This window comes from Jaculus jaculus, chromosome 2 (assembly GCF_020740685.1).
Source record: "Jaculus jaculus isolate mJacJac1 chromosome 2, mJacJac1.mat.Y.cur, whole genome shotgun sequence".
Taxonomy (NCBI): Eukaryota; Metazoa; Chordata; class Mammalia; order Rodentia; family Dipodidae; genus Jaculus; species Jaculus jaculus.
The window spans coordinates 119,834,006-119,855,353 of NC_059103.1; the positions used below are offsets into that span (position 1 = coordinate 119,834,006).

At 36.2% G+C, this 21,348-nt stretch overlaps 1 protein-coding gene across 2 annotated transcripts in view; it reads right to left on the reverse strand.

Moving 5' to 3' along the window:
• Window positions 1-21,348, reverse strand: part of Bmp2k (BMP2 inducible kinase) — a 146,960-nt gene that overhangs the window by 42,857 nt on the left and 82,755 nt on the right. For both annotated transcript variants that reach the window (XM_045143025.1, XM_045143024.1), the window contains exons 6-10: window positions 19,937-20,018; window positions 15,734-15,866; window positions 9,554-9,657; window positions 6,329-6,408; window positions 1,234-1,394 (exon numbers count right to left, since the gene is read on the reverse strand). In XM_045143025.1, coding sequence (XP_044998960.1) covers window positions 1,234-1,394; window positions 6,329-6,408; window positions 9,554-9,657; window positions 15,734-15,866; window positions 19,937-20,018 — 560 coding nt within the window. The remainder of the gene's footprint in view (window positions 1-1,233; window positions 1,395-6,328; window positions 6,409-9,553; window positions 9,658-15,733; window positions 15,867-19,936; window positions 20,019-21,348) is intronic.

Consider the following 21,348-nt stretch of genomic DNA (forward strand, 5'->3'; position numbering starts at 1 on the left):
CTGTTGGGCAAGGAGCCCCTTATGCCCTCAAAACATTACAGGCCATTGCTGAGGTCCTTGGTTTCCCACCAGGAAAAGATGGTAAGACCCTGTTCCTGAAGATTCCACATATTTGGGCTGCAAGGTCACTGAGAAATCCTGCTAGAGCTGAGCTGAAAACCACCCCCATGTTAACCAGCTGACAGAAAGCTGGAAAAAGCCATGCTACATGCAGTTCAATGGGTGAAAGAAATCACCAGTGAACATACCCAACAGTGGGCACTGCAAGCTTTATATTTGGCCAGCCAAGCCAAATGAGCCAAAGGGTGCAATAGTGGAATGTCTGTTATGGGGGAAACCAACTGCCCACTAATCGGATTGGAGGCCTGCTCCATGGGAGGGAATGCATCCCTGATACTGAAAACCTATAACAGGGGTAGTCATGGGCCCTAGGGGTATAAAGTCTGCTGCTGTCTGGCTAAATGTATATGCTATGCTCCTCAAACTGCCCAGTAAGCTCTTCTCTTAATGTTCATACCCATATATTAATGCTACTCTCACTTTTGGTAGAGAACCTTCTCTTTTCAGATGGCAGTGACCTTGGGATGACTCAGAAGGCACCATGGTGCTAAGAAGATATGACAGAGTTGTGCTCAGCACTGAAATATCTCTATCACACCTTCCAAGGCAGAATAGGTGGTAGAAAGAATGTAAGAACCAAAGGAAGGATAGGACTTCTTACAACGTGCTCCTCCATACACAAAGTGGCCTGAATATCCACGACCTCACAGTGTCTGACACCACCTACACAAGACCATCATAATAGGAGGAAAAGATCATGACATCAAAATAACAGAGAGACCGATTGAGAGGGGCAGAGGTTATGATAAAGAGTGGAGTCTCTGGCTGGGGAGATGGCTTTGCGGTTAAGCACTTGCCTGTGAAACCTAAGGACCTCGGTTCGAGGCTCGATTCCCCAGGACCCACATAAGCCAGATGCACAAGGGGGCGAGTCTGGAGTTCATCTGCAGTAGCTGGAAGCCCTGGCGTGCCCATTCTCTATCTATCTGCTGCTTTCTCTCTCTCTCTGTTGTTCTGAAATAAATAAATAAATAAATAAACAAACAAACAAAAAAAATTTAAAAAAAAAGAGTGGAGTCTCAAAGGGGAAAGTGGGGGGAGGGAGGGAATTACCATGGATATTGTTTTACAATCATGGAAGTTGTCAATTAAAAAAAAAAAAAAAAGAATTACCTTTTGGCCTGTGGTTACTGAATTCACCAGGAGTAGGGACTTTCACAGGTGTTGCTGAACTTTGAATGTTCAGCACACTGGGAGTGGCAGTAGTTGAGTTGGCCTTTGGTCTTTGTCTTGGTGCAATTGAGGTTTCTGTTGGTCCAATGGTATCTGTTATTCTACAACAGAAGAATAAATTTCATTCCAAACAGTGAGATTATTATTTCTAAATTACTACACTTTCTATAAAGTACCAATTTCAACAGAAGTGTTTAATTGTTACAGACTATCACATTAGTCCTCTTGGCTTCCTCTTGACTCTCATTCTCACAGTACCTGTTTAATGAAGATAAGAAGGCCAAAAAGGAGAGGAGAACGAGAGGAGAGGAGAAAGGAGAGGAGAGGGGAGGAGAGAGGGGAGAGGGGAGGGGAGAGGAGAGAGGGGAGAGGGGAGGGGAGAGGGGAGAGGGGAGAGGGGAGAGGGGAGGGGAGAGGGGAGAGGGGAGAGGGGAGAGGGGAGGGGGAGGGGAGAGGGGAGAGGAGAGGGGAGAGGGGAGGGGAGGGGAGGGGAGGAGAGGAAAGGGGAGGGGAGGGGAGAGGGGAGGGGAGAGGGGAGAAGAGGGGAGAGAGAGGGGAGGGGAGGAGAGGAGAGGGAAGGGGAGGAGAGGGGAGGGGAAGACAGGGAAGGGGAGGAGAGGGGAGGGGAGGAGAGGGAAGGGGAGGAGAGGGGAGGGGAGGAGAGGGAGGAGAGGAAGAGGGGAGGGGAGGGGAGGGGAGGGGAGGGGAGGAGAAGAGAGCGCCATCTTCCTGGAAACAGTGTTCTACCATTCCTAGTCTGCTTTCAAAGCTAGAAAAACAACAGCACCATACCAAAATGACCAATTAAGGCAATAAAATGAAACTGAAGGGAAACAAACAAGAAACCTTCTTCTCATAAGGTTATAGGTAAAATGTATGAGAAGCTAGCCCTTGGAAAGGCAGCAAGAATTATTCTCCCCTATCTAGGACACCAGGTATAAAAACGGAAGACTGCATGCACCCAATAGCATGTGAAACTAATGAATCCAGCACTTTTAACAGGTAAACTTCATGTTTAACTCTGGTAGCCTGAATTTCAACTGTCCCTCACTGCCTCATGCACTTTTTGTAAGCAAGTGCCTTTAACCACTGTGCAATCTCCCTAGTGTCTTTCTCATGTGTTTGTGATTAAGCCTTATCCTCACCTGGTGGCAATTTGTACAGTTGAACCTTATTGGAGAGATGTGTTCAAGACTAGACCAGGTAACTCTTCCTATTTCCCACAATGCTCTCTTTCCCTAACAAGAGGAAGCTTCCCCTCAAAACAGTAAGCCTAAAATAAAACCTTTCCTCCTAGGCTGGAGAGATGGCTTAGTGGTTAAGGTGTTTGCCTGCAAAGGCAAAGGATCTCAGTTCGATTGGCCAGGGCCCACGTTAGCCAGATGTACAAGGTGGCACATGCGTCTGGAATTCATTTGCAGTGGTTGGTGCCCTGGCATGCCCATTCTCTCTCTCTCTCCTTCCCTCTCCCAGTGTGTGTCTGGTTTTTTTTTTTTTAACCTCTCTTAAATAAATAAAATAAAATAAAAACTTTCCTCCATAAGCTGCTTCTGATCAGGCTTTTTGTCCCAGCAACAAGAAGGTAATTGCAACACCAGCTTCTTGAAGCTAAACCTAGAAAACTAAACAAAATTATATGAAAACTTTTCCACTAGGATTTAGTTTAGAAAACCACATGTGGACATTCTGGAGGTTAAGTACAATTTTGAAAGAGACAATAAATGTAATTTTAGCAGAGACTGATGATTTTCTTTTTCAGAACAAAAAGTCAGGTAAAATCTTTAATGTATGTGTTAGTTTGCTCTCTATAAAGTAAGCATAAAAATTCAGTTACTTTTGGTAAGGAAAAAATAATCATTTTCCAAGGGTATTTGTCAAAATTCTCTTTAATAAATTTTATTAACATATTTTCAAGTTACTTAATACCTGCATTTTTACATGCATGTGTTGTATCAAACACACAGGTAAGACTGTTTTTTTCATAATGCCTGCATGTACCACCAGAGGGAGCCATCCTAACAGCTATCTTTCAAAAGGAAAGAAAAAATTGAATGGGAAGATGCCAGAATAATGAAAAAATGTACTGGATGTATGCTTCTAAAAATAACACCTATAGGCAAAGGATCTGAGTTCTATAAAAATATAACTAAAACAATAAAAGATCACTTACACATAATTATTATTTCATTTTAATAATAATTATAAATTCAAATTATGGGATTGCTACTAAACGCAATTGTGTATTCCATAAACTCAAGAAATTGGGATTAAATACTATATATGTATTTTTGTCTATCCATTCTATAAGTAATACAGGCCATACTTAACCTCACCACATTCCCTATCTCAAGAACTAGAGATACGTCACACATGAAATTAGCAGAGCAGATGCTCTAAAAGACATATCAGAAGTTTCAAGACTGTTGAATCTAACATCTTCAAATGTACTGATACCCAGAACAATAATGCACAACATTTCGATGGCAAATAATCTGCAATATATTTAAGATATAGCATGTGTTGCTGGAAGTATAACAAACAGGGTAGAAAAATCGTCAGTACCAGACCAGCACTGACAAATGCTTCATGGTGGAGTAATTTACCTTTAATCTAATGTAGCCAGGGAAGGCCACAGAAAGAAGATTAAACTTTTCAAATAAATATCATTGCATGAGACCATTAAGACTACACATATTATAGTAAAGAAAGAGAAGAAAATACCTGACAGATTAGTAAAGGTATAAAATATACTAAAATTACAAGTAATTTCTGCATCAATCATACTAGTCTACTCTGCTTCTCCCATCACCTAAACAATACTTCTAAAACACACACTTTTCACCTGCTTGAAATCGTTCAATGTTTCCATTTGCTAGGGCAGTGGTTCTCCACATTTCTATCTGTAAGGCATACACACAAATAGCATTTCCAGTTTAATAGTCCCAAAAGCACAATGGAAGTTTAGGGAAAAAAGGGGTTTTAGAGCAGAATGGCTGATTCAAGGCAGGGCACATGGATAACATCCATAAAGTCTTTTTAAAAATGAAACCAACTATTTGCAGTGTTCTCTAGGTGAGGGAAAGTCACAGTGGGGAGGACACCAAATATGAGCAAGGTACAATGATATACATGGATAAAAGTGTCATAATTAAACATTATTTTGTATGGTAACTAAAGAAATAAAGAAAAGGATTTCTCAGCCAAGTAGAAGCATTTGCAATAAAAATCAAATTTAAGCTTTAATATTAAGCTTTGTACAGAAATATTTTTCAAGTTCTTTACTGATAATAGGTATAAATATATCCTAATGACAAGTATCAATAAACCTTGTAATTTAATATAATTCACAGAGTTAACAAACTATAACTATCACAGAAATTTTAATTTATTACCTGATAATAGTAGCATTAGAATTGTACATATCAGAAGAATACTATATTGTACTTTAGTAAATGTAGATTAATAAAGTTTAAAACAGGTTGAGCACTGGATATTTCAGTGCCATTATTTCACTTGCATGTAATTATACAACTATAACCTATATTGGCATATAGATTATAAAAATGTAAAAAACACCATCTCTGTTCAGTGGACTCATTTTTTATGCCTGTACCTACTTTCATAAAGACTTAATTACCAGCAAACTATCAAAAACAATAAATTTTACCTACTCAGTCTCACAAAATTCCTAATTAACTGTGAGCTCCAACAAGCAGTTTGTCGGATTCTAGAAAATCAAATGTAATTTTACTCAGTCAACTTTCAAGAGAGCATTTCAGAATTCAAGTGCAGAGATTTTTTTAAGTAATATAATTTTTAAAAGTTATACATTAATGACACGTCCAGCAATTTATAAGTAACATTACTTTAACACCTAGTTCCAATAAGCCGAGTGGACTGAGGTTGGAAAAGTCACTGGCCTAAAGACCAAAGTCTAAATTTCTCAGCATTACATATAAATCAAGTTGCTCATGATAGACATTTATCAGCTGCTCAGTCTTCATTCTGCCAGTCTTACGTTGTTCCCTTGGACTGTAGCCTGGTAGTTTCACAAGGAGTGTTTTCTCTTCCTGAACCACCTGTTTGCTTTAACATCACTCCTTTCCCTCCAATTAACTGATGACTCACCCTTGAAGGAAGAGTTCAGCAATTCCTGTCCCAAAGAAAGCATGCCTTTTGTGCTTCTTCCTTCCACTCCCAATCTTTCCTTTCCTCCACACTCATAACTGCTTGATGCCCGTCAGACACCATTTACAATTAGGACTGCAAAGTCTCTGCAAATAAAGACTGCTTCCTTCTCTTTGCATTTCTATTGTATCTCACATACAGAAGATAAATGTCAATATGTTCTCTTTGTTTTATCTTAATTTTTACAAGACTAATATAATACAAACATCTGTTACCCAGAAACTTCTCCAAATATAATACCATGCCCGACTAATAGTCCTGCTTATAACTTTCACATTTGAAAATAAGGGAAAAAAAATCATTACCATATTTTAGTTCTTGTTATACATCTCAAACTTATTAATGCAGTAAACAAATGAAAAATATAAAGTTCAAAACTTAATTCTTTAGCAATCTTTAAAAGTATAATCATTACTACACACAAATTCTACCAAGTATATAAACTTTCTAGTAGTGCATAACAGTTTTTTCTTTCCTTAAATTTAAAAACTAGGATTAGTTATAAAGTAGCTAATTCATTAGCTCTGAATTCAGCCTAAAGTTTTATAAATTTAGAGTTGCCATGTGGTGAAAATGACAACTACATACACTAAGGAGACTCATTACAACATCATCAGAAAAGCATTCACATCTTTACTGAAGGGAGTGGGCAATTCAAGAGAGATGGTATCAAACTCTAATATTTGAAAAAGTTACTCTATACTGTCCCACCTAAACTATACCATATGCACTAAACAGCACAGTGTTTTGGGTACGGGAAGGTAATATTCAATGGAACTTGCTAGAACCAAAACAAGAAAGCTTTTCTCTTTTAATATCTTTTCAATTTCAGCAGAGCTTTGCCTACCTGGCTTTTATTTGGCTTTTCCTAGCAGCTGCTTCACTTGCAGTCATGGGTTCAGGAAGAGCAGAAGGAATAGAAGAATTCTTGGAACAACAACAACAACAAAAAAAAAAAGGGTTTTATTTTGACTGCAAAGTTGTTTTTAACTATATACTATGCAACTTCAAAAATACTTATGTGTGAAACTATTATTTTGAAGTTAGATACCTACAAATTATACACACACACACACACACACACACACACACCCCTCAGATATATATATCCCTCAGAACTAATCTACAGATATCACTACATATTACACAAGTGCCATTTTCACACTAATGTTCCACAAGATTCCTTGGAAATCACAGAACATTACTGTATGCAATTTAAAATGAGTCAATCTTAGGTTAAAAAAATAAGATGGCATCATTACACTGAACATCAATGACAAATCTGTACTTCAGAAAAGAACTCAGCACCAAGAGTAACAAGCATATTGTTTCTAAATACCATACATAATGTTCAAGACACTGACTGTAAAGTGTAGAAAAATGAATGTAACAAACAATGTTGTTTGACTCATAGTTGGCAATCAGTATCACCTGAATAGGAAGCTAAAACTCCAATTAAATGTCAGATAAAGCAACTTTCCTTACTAGATGAATTCATAATTTCATCTTTAACAGAAAATACTAAATTAAATATTAAATTTATGTGTATTGTATTGAATACTAAATTATGTATATTAAAACATAATATTACTTATATATTTTGTATAATTATTTCATTACATTTAAAAAGTAAGAACCAGGCAGGCTATAATGATCTTTATGAAGTTGAGAATGGACTAAATCAGTGGTGATTCTAGAGACTTCTATTAAAATTAGCCACCATTTGCCCTGCAGAATTCAGATGAAGTCGCTGATGTGGTGTACATGAAATGAGTCCAAATCTAGCTGTTGTGCTGTCAGAGGACATTGAAAAATCAAGCTGGAACTGAGATGGAATCCATCTCCCTACTGACTAGCTGTCATAGTGCTAGAAAGCATTTGTAAGTTGCTGGAGGATAAATGTTACCAGTAGCCTGAACAAATAGTGGATGTTCCAAATTACAAAATCAATTAGCCAGGCAACATGTACCCATGAGAACAACAGTGGCACATAAGTTGTGGGTGTAATCAACTGCTCCCTGATTGAATATGAGGCCTGCTCCTTGAGAAGGAATTCATGCCTGGTACTGAAATACAAGTCATAAACTTACAGCTTAGGGATGACAGATGGCTTAGGGATGGAGAGATGGCTTAGCAGTTAAGGTGCGTGCCTGTGAAGCCTAAGGACCCAAGTTCAACTCTTTAGGCCCCACATAAGTCAGACGCATAAAGTGACACAAGTATGGAAGGTTGCACATGTGTACAAGGTGGCACTGCATCTGAAGTTGGACTGCAGCAGTTGGAGGCCCTGTCATACGAATTCTATCTCTCTCTCTTTCTCTGTCTTGCTCTCTCAGACAAAAGAATTTTTTAAAAAGCCATTCCAAAAACATTTTTTTAATAAAAAAAAAAAAACTAGGCTAGAGAGATGGTTTAGTGACTAAGGCACATGCCTGCAAAGCCTAAGGACCCAGGTTCCATTCTCCAGGTTTCACATAAGCCAGATGCACATGGTGGTGCATGAGTCTGGAGTTCATTTGCAGTGGCTAGTGGCCCTGGCATGCCCATTCTCCCTCCCACACTCCCTCCCTCTCTCTTTCTCTGTCTTTCTTTTTCTCTTTCCCGTTCTGTCTCTATCAAACAAAGAAAAATAAATCTTAAAAAAGAAAAAAGACTATGGCTTAGAAGGTCATAGATCTTACAGGGAAGCTTACACTGTTCTTTGGGTAAATGGAGACTTTATGAGTGCTGATCTCACTGCTAGACAGAGAACTAGAGAACTGCTTTATGGAGTTCACAGTAGACACTGAGGAGACTCAAAACTCATCAAAGCAGAAAATCAAATGCTATTGAGATCTCAACACTAAAGGAGATTTCTAACATACCCTCAAAGGCTCAGGAAATATTGTGGAAGACAGGACAGAAAGAATATAAGAGCCACAGGTGGGAAGGTTTACTGTAAGGTACTATCCTGCCAACAGGAACAGACTGGTGCATTCATGATCCCATAGTTATTATCAATACCCTCACCAAGACCTATACTGTTCTGAGCCCATCAACATTTCAACACCAAGGACAGAGGAGGACAAAAGGCAGGAGACAATATAACAGAGGAAGTACTACTTGGAAAGAGGATTGTCCTCAGTGTAATGGGGTCAGGGGTCAGGATACAAAAAAGGATAACAGGATAGGAATATGACCAAATTACAGCATATATGTATTAAAGTTTCCAGTAAGTTTTTAAATAATAAGTTATTGAAAATGAGAAAAAATAAACCAAGCCTTTTAATGAAATCATTTACTTTCACACAAGCATTTCTCATGGCTTAGGAACAGGGCTGTATGTCAGCTGTAGTCCTTGTAATTACTCTCCTTGTTTCACAGGGGAAAAAGGACATTAACCTCCCAAAAGATAGAAAGTCAGTCACTGGTAAGAACTCAGGTCTCCCCTTTATCATGCCTCTGATAGACACCAAAGGATCCCAAGTTTATTCACTAACAAAATTCTTACTGCCTAGCTCAGAATTTTTTTTAACCATACATTTTGGAAAAACCAAACAATCCTATTAATTGATTAAGTCATTAGGCTAAGCACTCAATAATAATATTCTGTGGATTTTGTCAACTTTTTCAATTGATACATATAGTATATACTATGTTTCCCTCCAAAATGCAAAATATCCTATAGTGACCCTAAATATGCTGTAGCTTTCCAGCACATCAAAAAGAAGTTTGGGAACTGCGACTTCCTATTAAAACTCCAATCACTGGGCTGAGGAAATGGCTCAGCAGTTAAAGGCAAATATTTGCAAGACCTAATGACCTAAGTTGGATTCCCCAATACTGACATAAAGCCAAATGCAAAAAGTGATAGACACATGCATCTAGAGTTCATTTGCAGTGCCAAGAGGTCCGAATGTGCCCATGTTCTTATTCTTTCTCTCCTCTCTATCTCAAATAAATAAAGTATTTTTTAAAAAATGTATCACCCAGCATGATTAAGACAACTGACACAAGTAACTCTCAGAGTATATGTGTATCTGCATTTCATAAATGGATTTGAAAGTCATGTACTAATCAAAAAACTACTTACATTAATGTTCGAGACTGGACAATCTTTTTTGGCAAATTTAAATGCAAAATAGGACACTTGAAATATATCAGGTCTATGTTCAGGGTCTGGTTCAAGCATGAATCCTGTAATAGATCAAAAAGGCAAGACATTTTAATGAACACAGATGCTGCAGAGGGCAAATTGTAGAGTAAAAAATTATTTTTCTGAAAGAAAAGTCATCAACACTTAACGGGTAGTGGACCATACAAAGCTACACAACTGGCCAGACAAGATATATCCACTAGGGGCATGTCTGCCATGGGAGGGAACTGATGCTTGATACTGAAAACCAAGTCAAAAGCCTATAGCTAGGAAAATCATATGGCCTAGAGAAGCTTCTATGGTTGTCTATCTGGATATAATATGCTCACCAAGTAGACCTTTACATATTTATGTTATGCCCATATATTTAATGCTTCCTTAACTTTTAATTAGAGAAGTTTCTCTTTCCAGATAACAGTGACTCCTGGGGAGACTCAATCAAAGTGCTGAGAAGTGACAGTGGAGCATTAATGCTAAAAGAGACATCCCTAACAAACACTCCAGAGCTCAGGTACCATTATGGAAGAGGCAGCAGGAAGAATCAGGAGAAGAACTTTGGAAGCTACCTTCTAGACACAAAGTAGTCATTGTATTCATTGCCATACAGCAGCTGTCACCTGCCCTAGACCCAAGTATAAACAACATATTCATTTATGTTTCAAATACACATTATACACATGTCCTGAAGAGGATTTTATACACTTCTAATGCACCTGTATCTAACTGGAACTGAACACTAAGTTAGGTGTGGTATTTTCTACATATGACACAAGCCCATGTTTCAAGTTTCAGATTTTAAAATGTTTCCAATTTTGTATTTTCAAGCTAGGGATGTTCAATCTACATTAAAGTTGAGTTTTGTCTGGTGAGTACTCTGATTTGGTTCTAAACTCTACATTAAAAAAATAACTAATAATTACTATTAAAAACCAAAGGCAGAAAATAGCTGTATTTTTACCTCTTTAACATTACTAGCCATTAAAAAAAGATTCAATATGGCAACATTAAATAATTTATTAACATCATTTAGTTCTTAAACTATTCAAGAGAAAAAGATTCCAAAATATACCCCCAGGTTACTGAATGATTCAAGCTAAAATGAAAAGTTACCAGCTTTAATCCAATTCAACTGAAGCATAATTATCAAGAATGACTTCATGGGCTGGAGAGATGGCTTAGTGGTTAAGGCGTTTCCCTGCAGAGCCTAAGGATCCAAGTCTGACTCGCCAGAACCCATGTAAGTCAAATGCACAAGGTGGTGCATGCGCACAGATGGCACATGCACACAAGGTGGTGCATGCATCTGGAGTTCACGTGCACTGGCTAAGGCCATGCACACCTATTCATACTTCATCTCTCTTTCATAAACTGTATGTGTAATTTTTATTGCATATAGTTATGTATATAATTTTATTGATATATGCACATATATATATATATAGAGAGAGAGAGAGAGAGAAAGGATGACTTCAGCTTCCCAATAGCTATTATTTTATATTTACACACACACACACACACACACACACGGATTAAGAAGATGCTCAGTAAATAAAGTACTTGCTCTTACTGCACAAGCATAAAGACTTGAGTTCAGATCTTCTACACCCACATAAAATTCAGCCCTGGGGAATCAGACAGAAGGATATCTTGGGCTTGTTGGCTAGCTAGTCTAGTCAAATAGGTGAGCTCCCAGTTCAGTGAAAGACACTGTCTCACAAAATAAGGGTGAGGAGGGATGGCTTAGCAGTTAAGGCATTCGCCTACAAAGCCAAAGGACCCAGGTTAGATTCCTCAGGACCCACATTAGCCAGATGCACAGGGGATATACACATCTAGAGTTCACTTGCAGTAGCTGGAGGCCCTGGCACACCCATTCTCTCTCTCCCCCCGCCTCTTTTTCTGTCAAATAAATAGAAATAAATTTGGGCATTTGCAAAAATAATGATGATGATGATGATGATGATGATGATGGCAATAAGAATGAGAGCTGGGTGTGGTGGCACATGCCTTTAAACCCAGCACTCAGAATGCTGAGGTAGGAGAATTACCATGATTTTGAGGCCAGCCTGGGCTACAGTTAGTTCCAAGTCAGCCTTAACTAGAGTAAGAGCCTGCTTCAAAAAATAAAAACACAGGGCTGGAGAGATGGCTAAGTGGTTAAGCGCTTGCCTGTGAAGCCTAAGGACCCCAGTTCAAGGCTCAATTCCCCAGGACCCACGTTAACCAGACGCACAAGGAGGCGCATGCGTCTGGAGTTCGTTTGCAGTGGCTGGAAGCCCTGGCGCACCCATTCTCTCCCCCCCCCCTTCCTCTTTCTGTCTGTCGTTCTTAAATAAAAACAAAAAAAAATTAAAATAAAATAAAAACACAAATAAAGTACAAATTTCTACATAACCACAAATGATATTTTTTTGTTGTGCTTTGTTTTGTTTTTATCAAGGTAGGGTCTCACTCGAGCTCAGGGTGATGTGGAATTCACTATGTAGTCTTAGGGTGGTCCTCCTACCTTTGCCTCCTGAGTGCTAGGATTAAAGTTAACATGCCCAGCTCACAAATGATAGTTTTAATAAACATTTTCATAGCTATTTCACTTTCAAATGCTCTGATTAATACAAATGAATACACACAGCACTAATACTATTAATTATGTAAAATACAACTTTATGTGTTTTAATACATGAAAACAATTATAGCAAATGAATAGAATTTGACACAAAGAAGTTTTCCAAGGAGACAAAATATTGAGATTTTTACAATTTCAGATTTTATTGAATACTTTTAGTTTATTCAACCATATGCATTTCTAGCAGTCAAAACTGATACCAGAAACAATAAAACCAAAAATCTGTGCATATGTTGACAAATACAGGACACATCTGAGCACAGTCAAATATTAGTTAACTAAAGCCCAATTAAATCCTGAAATTATGAAAAGTATTTGTTTTGTCTGCCACTATATTACAGAAATACATATGTTGGGAGGGAGTACATGTAAACACAAGGAATAGGATTTTATTGCTATTTACTAAGTAAATCACATACCAGTGTATAAAATGTCAATTTTCTCATACTGTGTTGGCAAATGAAAAGAGTCAGAGGTTCTTAGTCTTTTTTAAATCCCCAATAAAATCTTAACTTCCAAATGCATTTCTTTTTTTAAAATATTTATTTATTTTTTATTAACATTCTCCATGGTTATAAAAAAAAATCCCATGGTAATACCCTCTCCCCCCCCACTTTCCCCAAATGCATTTCTTATTGGAACATTAACTTAGCAGCAAAATAGTTCTGTCTACAATGATTTACATAAAGGACCACAAAATAGTATGAAAATTTACTTATCCAAAGCACATAAATTCCTCAATCTAATCAAGGAGTTACTTCATGTTTCTACATTTCTGGCAATGAAGAAAAGAGCTAGATAAGGATAAAGAGGGGCTAAAAGTAAGGTAGAGAAGATTAACAGCTAAAGTAAGGCAGAGTAGAGAAGGCTAAAGCCTAAGTTAAGAGGTTAAGGAACAAGAGAGAGTTTTGGGAAATAAGGCAACATATAGAGTGCTGGAGCCAACGGTTATTTAAATACAGGCCAATGGCTTGTACACTCTTTAAAAAAAAATCACATGCTAAAAATTGGCACACTAAAAAACAGATGAACTTCTAGGAAAAATAAGATAATGACTTAAAAATTATTCAACTCTAGAGTACAGGACTGAAAGTGATCAAGGAAGGTGAACTCAAACTGCTCAGGTAACTCAACTTGACTGGAGACTGTCATAGAAAAGTCCATCTAAACATTACTGTCAGGTGCTTTGCCAATCAAGACAAAAGCAAAGGTCTTGGGGTTTGGGGCAGGTGCTCATTCATACAGAGGAGAAAGCTACATAACAGAGGTAGAGCTTTCCAGGCACTCATAGTTAAGTGTCACTGCTGGCAGTGCAGCAGTGAAGTTATGGCTACTTCCTCCCACTCCATTAATCTGATTTCTCTAGCCTAAGGGAAAAAATGATAAAAACTACCTTCTGTGTTAAACTGACATAACCCCCAAGTTCTAACATGTGTGGACATCTTTGCAATACAGAAATATATTTTTCTTTGGGGGGGGGGGGGCTCAAGGCAGGGTCTCACTCTAGCTCAGGCTGATCTGGAATTCACTATGTAGTCTCAGGGTGGCCTCAAACTCATGGTGACCCTTCTACCTCTGCCTCCCCAGTACTGGGATTAAAGGCATGTGCCACCATGCCCAGCTGATTACGCTTTTACTAGGCCTGTAAAGTCACACTGGATCTTTTATGGTCCTTTTCCTCTTAAGCATTTTTGGGTATGCAATTCTTCATTCTTGATTTATACAAGGCACTTAAGTTATGAAAAATGGCCGTCAAATTAATAATGTATTATTTTACATTTACCATATATGTTAGTCTTCGTGAATTTGGAAAAGACTTTAGCGGAGGAAGCTAGAGAATGAACCTAGCATTTCATAACTAAGAAAGCACTCTACCACAAAACTATATCCCCAGCCCTGGCCTGGAACTCAACATGTAGTCCAGGCTGGCTTCAAACTCATAATCCCCCTGCATCTGTCTCTCCACTGCTAGGATTACAGATGTTTCCCACCATGTCCAAGCCATTTGGTGAAACTTTTTTTTGTTTTTGTTTTTCAAGGCAGGGTCTCACTCTAGCTCAGGCTGACCTGGAATTCACTATGTAGTCTCATGGTGGCCTTGAACTCATGGTGATCATCCTACGTCTGCCTCCCAAGTGCTGGGACTAAGGGCATAGGCCACCATACCCAGCTGGGGAAACTTTTAAGAGTATAAAATTATATGTCACTAGTCTAATATATTATAGCTCCTGAGACTGACTACTTATACTTTATTAATTATACATTCTAGTCTCATAAATAAATACATGTAATTTTCTTTAAGCATAGTTTTTTGTTGTTGTTGTTGTTAACATCCGAGTTCTTGATTTGTATTAAGTTGTAGCAGAATGGGGATAAAGATCTAGCTATACTACTGTCCTCTGACAGCTAAGACAATTTTCTACTTCCATCTACTTTCTTCACAGAGGTGAACTGCTATCCTTATTAAACAAACATCAAATATATTTAAAGTGACCCTCTGTTTTGTGCCACTGAGCCAGAAGCTGTTACAACAGGGCACTTGAAATGCAGAACACAAAGCGGGAGGCTAAACATGTTTTAAACTAGCGCTGCTTGAAATCTGCAGCCTACTTGAAAACCTAATGCCCTCCCCCACCATCCAAACATCTTTTTCTAAAAGTTTTACAATGCACATGAATAAAATGTTTAATTACAGTATCTACCTAATGTAAGCATAAAGTATGAAAGAAGAATGGAAGAAAAACTAGTTATTTATTACAAACATGGGGATTTGGTTCCAAATAGACAAAAACTAGACAACTAAATGTTAAATTATTCAACTGTCCCCAGAAATTCTAGTTACCTTAATTACATAATTACTTCTCTGTGCTACTGAATCTTACCTAAGAGCTTAAAAATATCACTGTATTGGAAAATGGATAACTTGGAAAAAATAATGTGACTCAAACTCAGGACAAACAACTACATGTTCTCTCTGATATGCTGGTCTTAGCATATATTATCTATAAATAAGTATATATGGATGGGGTAGTTAAAATGTAAAATAAACCTATACAGAGAGAACCATAATCAAAAATAAATATAAAAAGATAAGCTGGAAAAGGTGGGAGGAAAGGGCAAAAGGATACATGTGATAGAGGGGAGAGCAAAAATGGGGGGAGAAATAAATTTTTAAAAAACACAACTGCACGTGAAAATGCCAGAATAAATGATACCTAAATGTCTGCATGCTAATTAAACATTTTACAGTGTGTTCATATATTAAAATTATCAATAGAAAGAGAGAGTACTTAATAAATAAAAATATACTCCTATATTTACCAGTAATTAGACTGCATTCACCCATATAGATGTGGTATAAACATGTTTTAATTTCTAACTATAGGTTCATAAAATTATAAGAAATTAAAAAACTAGACTTAAGTAAAAGTACAAGCAGCAGGCCCTACTATACAGTGTGTTAAAATGTTTAATCCATCTTTACAAATACTTACTGATTAAGCAATGCATGTTATGGGAGTATCGAGAATTGTCTGGGATGGTAAAGCTCCCGTCACAGATAGCAACTTGACTCTCACCAAAAGGAAGCGTGAAGAAACAAAGTTTGTACAGTAAGCATCCCAGGGCCTGCAAAACCAAGAAACATAAATGTCTTCAGAGCTCAGCAACCAACCACACAATATAAGAACTTCCCAAACCAAAGCTCAGGACACAGCTCAGTAATAATGCATTTGCTTAGCATATGCACGGTTCTAAGTTTAATCCTCAATATCACAGAAGAAGAAAATGACAAAATAGCCTAAACCAAAAGCTAAATATGCTATTAAAAAAATGTTTCTAGGGCTGAAGAGATGGCTGAGCTGTTAAGGCACCTGCCTACAAAGCTTAAAGGCCTGAGTTTGATTCCCTTGTTTCCACGAAAAGCCAAATGTACAAAGTGGCACATGCATCTGGAGTTCATCTGCAGCAGCCAGAGGCCCTGGTACACCTATTCTCTCTTTCTGTCCCTCTCACTCTCTCTCTCTACTTGCAAATAAATAAATAAATAAAATATTTTTAATGTTTCTATGTTGGACCAGTATTTATGCAAATTATTGCTTAAATCAAAAACTATATATTCAATTTTATAAGACATTTAACTTTGTTAATTTCCATATTTTTCTATCATATCTGTGACAAGATGGTAAGCTATTCTTTATCATGAATAATTAAAATTAGATCTGAATGGTTCCTTTTGGAGAAAACATTATACTATTATTTTTTTCTATGAGAGGTTAAATATATTTAGTAACTAATGCATGAATAGATGAAGGAAGCATGAGGCTTTTTCTAACAAATTTTCTTAAAATTCACTATGAGCATGTTCTTATCAGACAGCTGTCAGTAAATTTTGCCAGTTATTTATTAAGCAAATCCTTATTTCTCAGTTAATTATCTATTTCTGTACATAGTCCTATAAATTTTACTGTACATTGTAATAATTCTATTTTATACATCAACTAGAAAGGGCTCTGTATGACTAGCTTGCAGTGTTTCATAAATATCATACACCAATAGCCTACTCAATAACTATGAAGGGAAAATACTCAACATATAAAATGATTCTAGAAAACCAGCAAAAACTGTTTCTAGCTAAACTGCTACAGCTCAAGCCTGAGAAACAGCTTTACAAAGTAAGAACAAAAGAGGAGGAGGAAGTGGAAGAATCAACTTTTCAGCTTACAGAAAAGTTGAATAAAAATATCCAATCATTAGTATCTATTAATTCAGCAATAGTAAACCTTGGCTTATTAACAACTAATTTTTCTGTTGTTACATGTTTCTCCATATATCCACTGAGTCATGCATGACTAATAAACAAGTACACTAATTTTTGTAACTATTATGAATATCACAGTATACAAAAACACCTTCGTGAGCACAATAATAATTTATACATTATTTTCAGTATTATTGCAACCTTATGAGGAAAAAGATTAAAAGGTCTAGAAAATACAATATATTAGTTGATACAAAATTATTTCTGTATAACTAACAAAATTATAAAGATAAATGAAAATAAGTAGTTCAATATTATTTTTTAAAGATTCATGATTTTTCTTCCTATGAAAAAGATGGTATAGCAACTTGAACCCAAGACTCCCACAAGTGTAGTAAAAACAAATACTAGAAAGTATGACAGTTGCATTAAATTACATCTTTCTTTCCACTGTCCAGATGGCAGTCAAGGCACATGAAATCTGCATTTCATCACATTGTATCTTCTGAATCAAATCTTTAGTAAAGTCTCTTGTATTAGAGTAAATGCTGTAAGGGTTTTTAGATAATTTAGTAATGCCAGTATACTTTAGAAATGTGAATGTAGATGCTGGGATGTAGCAGAGTGTGTGCCTAGAACATGTGAAGCCCTGGCTTGGGCTTGAAGCTCAGAGGCACAGAGAGAAGGAGAAAGGAAGGGAAAAGAGAAGGAAAGAAAAAGATTCTAGAAAATACTGTGCACTGCATTAACAGAGTGAGTTACATCAATTATTTCATACCAATGGCATTTCCAGCTTCATCCATTTGATAAAATGAGAATTATACAAGAAATAAAAGGGAATAAGTGGGCTCACTTTGAAGGCTGTCATCATGCCCAATTTTCTTCTCTAAAAGGTAGCATGTAGTATGTGTTTCTGAATTGTCTAACACTTAAAAATCAGCATTCTATATCTAAGGATAAAAATAAGCTACAATGGAAACTTTAAAGAAAAAAACATTTTTGGGAAAATTTGAAGCATTTAAAAATTTTTTAACCAGAATGTTATAATTCTCTGAATCACTATTATGTTAGAAAAGAATTAAGATATAACTCCTTACCAGATATAAGTGGACTCACAAACAAAATGCAATATTTTTCTGTTCCAACACAGCTAAGTATAAGCACTAAAATGGCCACCTCTTTCAATCATGTCACAGAAAACATTTTCTGTTTTTTTTTAAATTTTCTTAAGTACCTATCTTTACACATACTAAATCTTGAGAAAAAAAAAATAAATCCTTTGGGTTGAGATAGTGGAAAATAATTGTGTATTTCAATAACATTTTTTTAAATAGCAGTGAAATTATGATATTAATAGAATGTTGAAATACTATCTTCTGGTAATATAGAACTGCCATCACAAAATTAGGACAGAAAACATCTCTACAATCACCTCTTTAAAAATTTTTACTCTATAAATAAAGATCCAGTTCGGTTTGCTCTCTACACTCAACAGAACCCTTAACTTTACAGTAAGTCATCAAATCAATCAAGTGTTTGTGCTGGAGGAAGAAAATTAAATTTGAATTATATAAGCCATAAAGTATCAATTAAATCAAACTGGCTTGTAATTTGTTTTTCATCACATACATATGGCTTAAAATCACAAAAATCACTGCTCAGTGAAAATATATATGTTACATAAACAGATGAGAAGACCCTAAAGGTTCTTCTTATTACCTGAAGAAAGTATTTGCCTCAAGATTTTGTTTGGCACTACAATCCTAAGACAGAGAAGGTCTCAAGAGGGATAAAAATCAAGGAGATAATATTTACTTTCACAGATTATATTTTTTATTTAAAATAAAACTGTATCTGACTTTTTCTTTATAAATCATAAGACAAAGAATTTTAGTTCTCTATGCATAATATGCTCACTAGTAAATGTGGCTATAGTGTTGTTGTTTTAAAAAAATCGCTATTAAACGCAAGAAAATGTGTTTTGCTTATGAAGTTCTGAGGTGATGCTGAGATTCTAGCATAAAGTTCAATTGTACATAGACAAGATCTCTATATTTAATCTAGATATATGTGCTGAAAAAGAACTTATATAATAATATATAATTATATAATATAATATATAATATAATTATATAATAACTTATATAATAGTTAATGGCATGCTTAGAATTAGAAAAAAGGTTAAGTCATATGCATTTCCATTTTTTTTAAGAATCTTTCTTTTTTACTTCGATTGAGAGAGAGAGAAAGAGGCAGAGAGGGAGAGAGAGAATGCGCACAGCAGCGCCACCAGCCACAACCAACAAACTCCAGACACATTCTCCCCCTTGTGCATCTGGCTAACATGGGTCCTGGGGAATAGATCCATGATCCTTTGACTTTGCAGGCAAACACCTTAACTTCTAAGCCATCTCTCCAGCCCGTAAGTTTCCATTTTAAAAAATCCTAAAACACTCCAGGACATGATACTGTAATTACTTAAAAGTTATATCTAACTTTTCTATAGTGTCATAAACTAAAATTCCATTCATTCAAAAAACAAAAAAAACAAGAGCCGGGCATGGTGGCGCACGCCTTTAATCCCAGCACTCGGGAGGCAGAGGTAGGAGGATTGCCATGAGTTCGAGGCCACCCTGAGACTACATAGGGAATTCCAGGTCAGCCTGAGCTAGAGTGAGACCCTACCTCGAAAAATCAAAAAAAAAAAAAAAAAAGTCAACACTCTCTCATAATCTAAATTTGAAAACATATAGTTACTTCATATACAAGTTATCTCCTTTTTTTGAAACATGAGCTATTCATCTCAGGACTGAGAAGATAAAATATCTTAGAACTTTTTTTCCTCCTGTATAAGAAGCTCTTTCTACTTAGAAAGAATACTTTTGAGGAGACAAGAGTCAGTCAACTGAACTAAGATTTCAGCCTATTTTGGCCTTACCCAGATATCAGCCTTGGTGGTGATGGGTTTCCCTCCATACAGGTTAATCATCTCTGGAGCTCTGTATGACAGAGTCGTATACCTGGCAGCATACAAGTGGATATATTAAATAAAGTGGACATATTAAAAAACAAAGACAAATAATATAATATTCTTTTAAAAGAAATTCAACAAAAATGGTTTTATTTGTTCAAAAACATTATAGAGAAATAGTACTGTTTCTAAGCCTTATTATAAACCCATCAAGGATTAAACAATACAAAACAGAGACATTTTTAATGATATAAAAGCTTGTGGTTTTTATTATAAAACTTAAAAGCCATAATGGAAATAATTTTGCTTGAATTTATGTGAAATAATACTATCTTAATATCTATTTATCAAAATATTTTAGTTTATTCAAAGGAAAACTGCACTATCCAAAATATAATTTAGGGCTGGAGGGATGGCTTAGTGGGTAAGGCATTTGCCTGCAAAGCCAAAGCCCCAGGTTTGATTCCCAAGGACCCACGTTAGCCAAATGCACAAGGGGGCATATGAGTCTGGAGTTTGTTTGCAATGGCTGGAGGCCCTGGCATGTCCATTCTCTCTCTCCCTCCTATGTCAAATAAATAAATAAATAATAAAATATTTAAATATATATTATATATAAATATATATGTAAATACATATTAATATTAATTGATATATTATTAATTTTATATATTATATATTATTAATATATAAATACATATATAAATATATATATAATCTATATCTACTAAGGAGTCTGTGTGTGTAGATGCAATGTGCAAGTTCATGTGCACCTTTGTGAGCATGTGTATGAAGGCCAGAAGACAGCTTCCTGTTGTCATCCCTTAGGAGGGCTGTCTATCTCTTTTGAGACAGGGTCAGCAAGCCTCAAGTCTCTACCACATCCAGCTTTTTACTTTAACACTGGTCCCCCACTGGGGATTTAACACAAGTCCTCATGCTTATGCAGCAAACACTGTACTGACTAAGCTATCCTTAACCCTGGGAGTCTGGTTTTATATCTGTTAGTATGCCTCACTGCACAAAGCAGTAAATCTCCTTTGAGATTTTTCTGTTATTTTAAAAGTAACCTAGTTATTGTAATTTTAACTATGCATACTATATATAAACTTCTATTACCAACATAAGTGATTTCAAATTTAGATATTGTGAATAAATATTTACTAATATAAAAACTCAAAATCCAACAGCAAAAGAACATTTTTGAAATAGTGGTCAAGTCTCATGGTAGAAGTTCTAAGAATACATATGGACTTCTGTTATGGCAAGATTCCACTGTGTTTATACATTTTATTTTATAAGAATCATAAACATAACATTCTACCATCTTACTTTTTCCAAATTATCCTGACTAGTGAGACAAACTGAAAGAGATACTA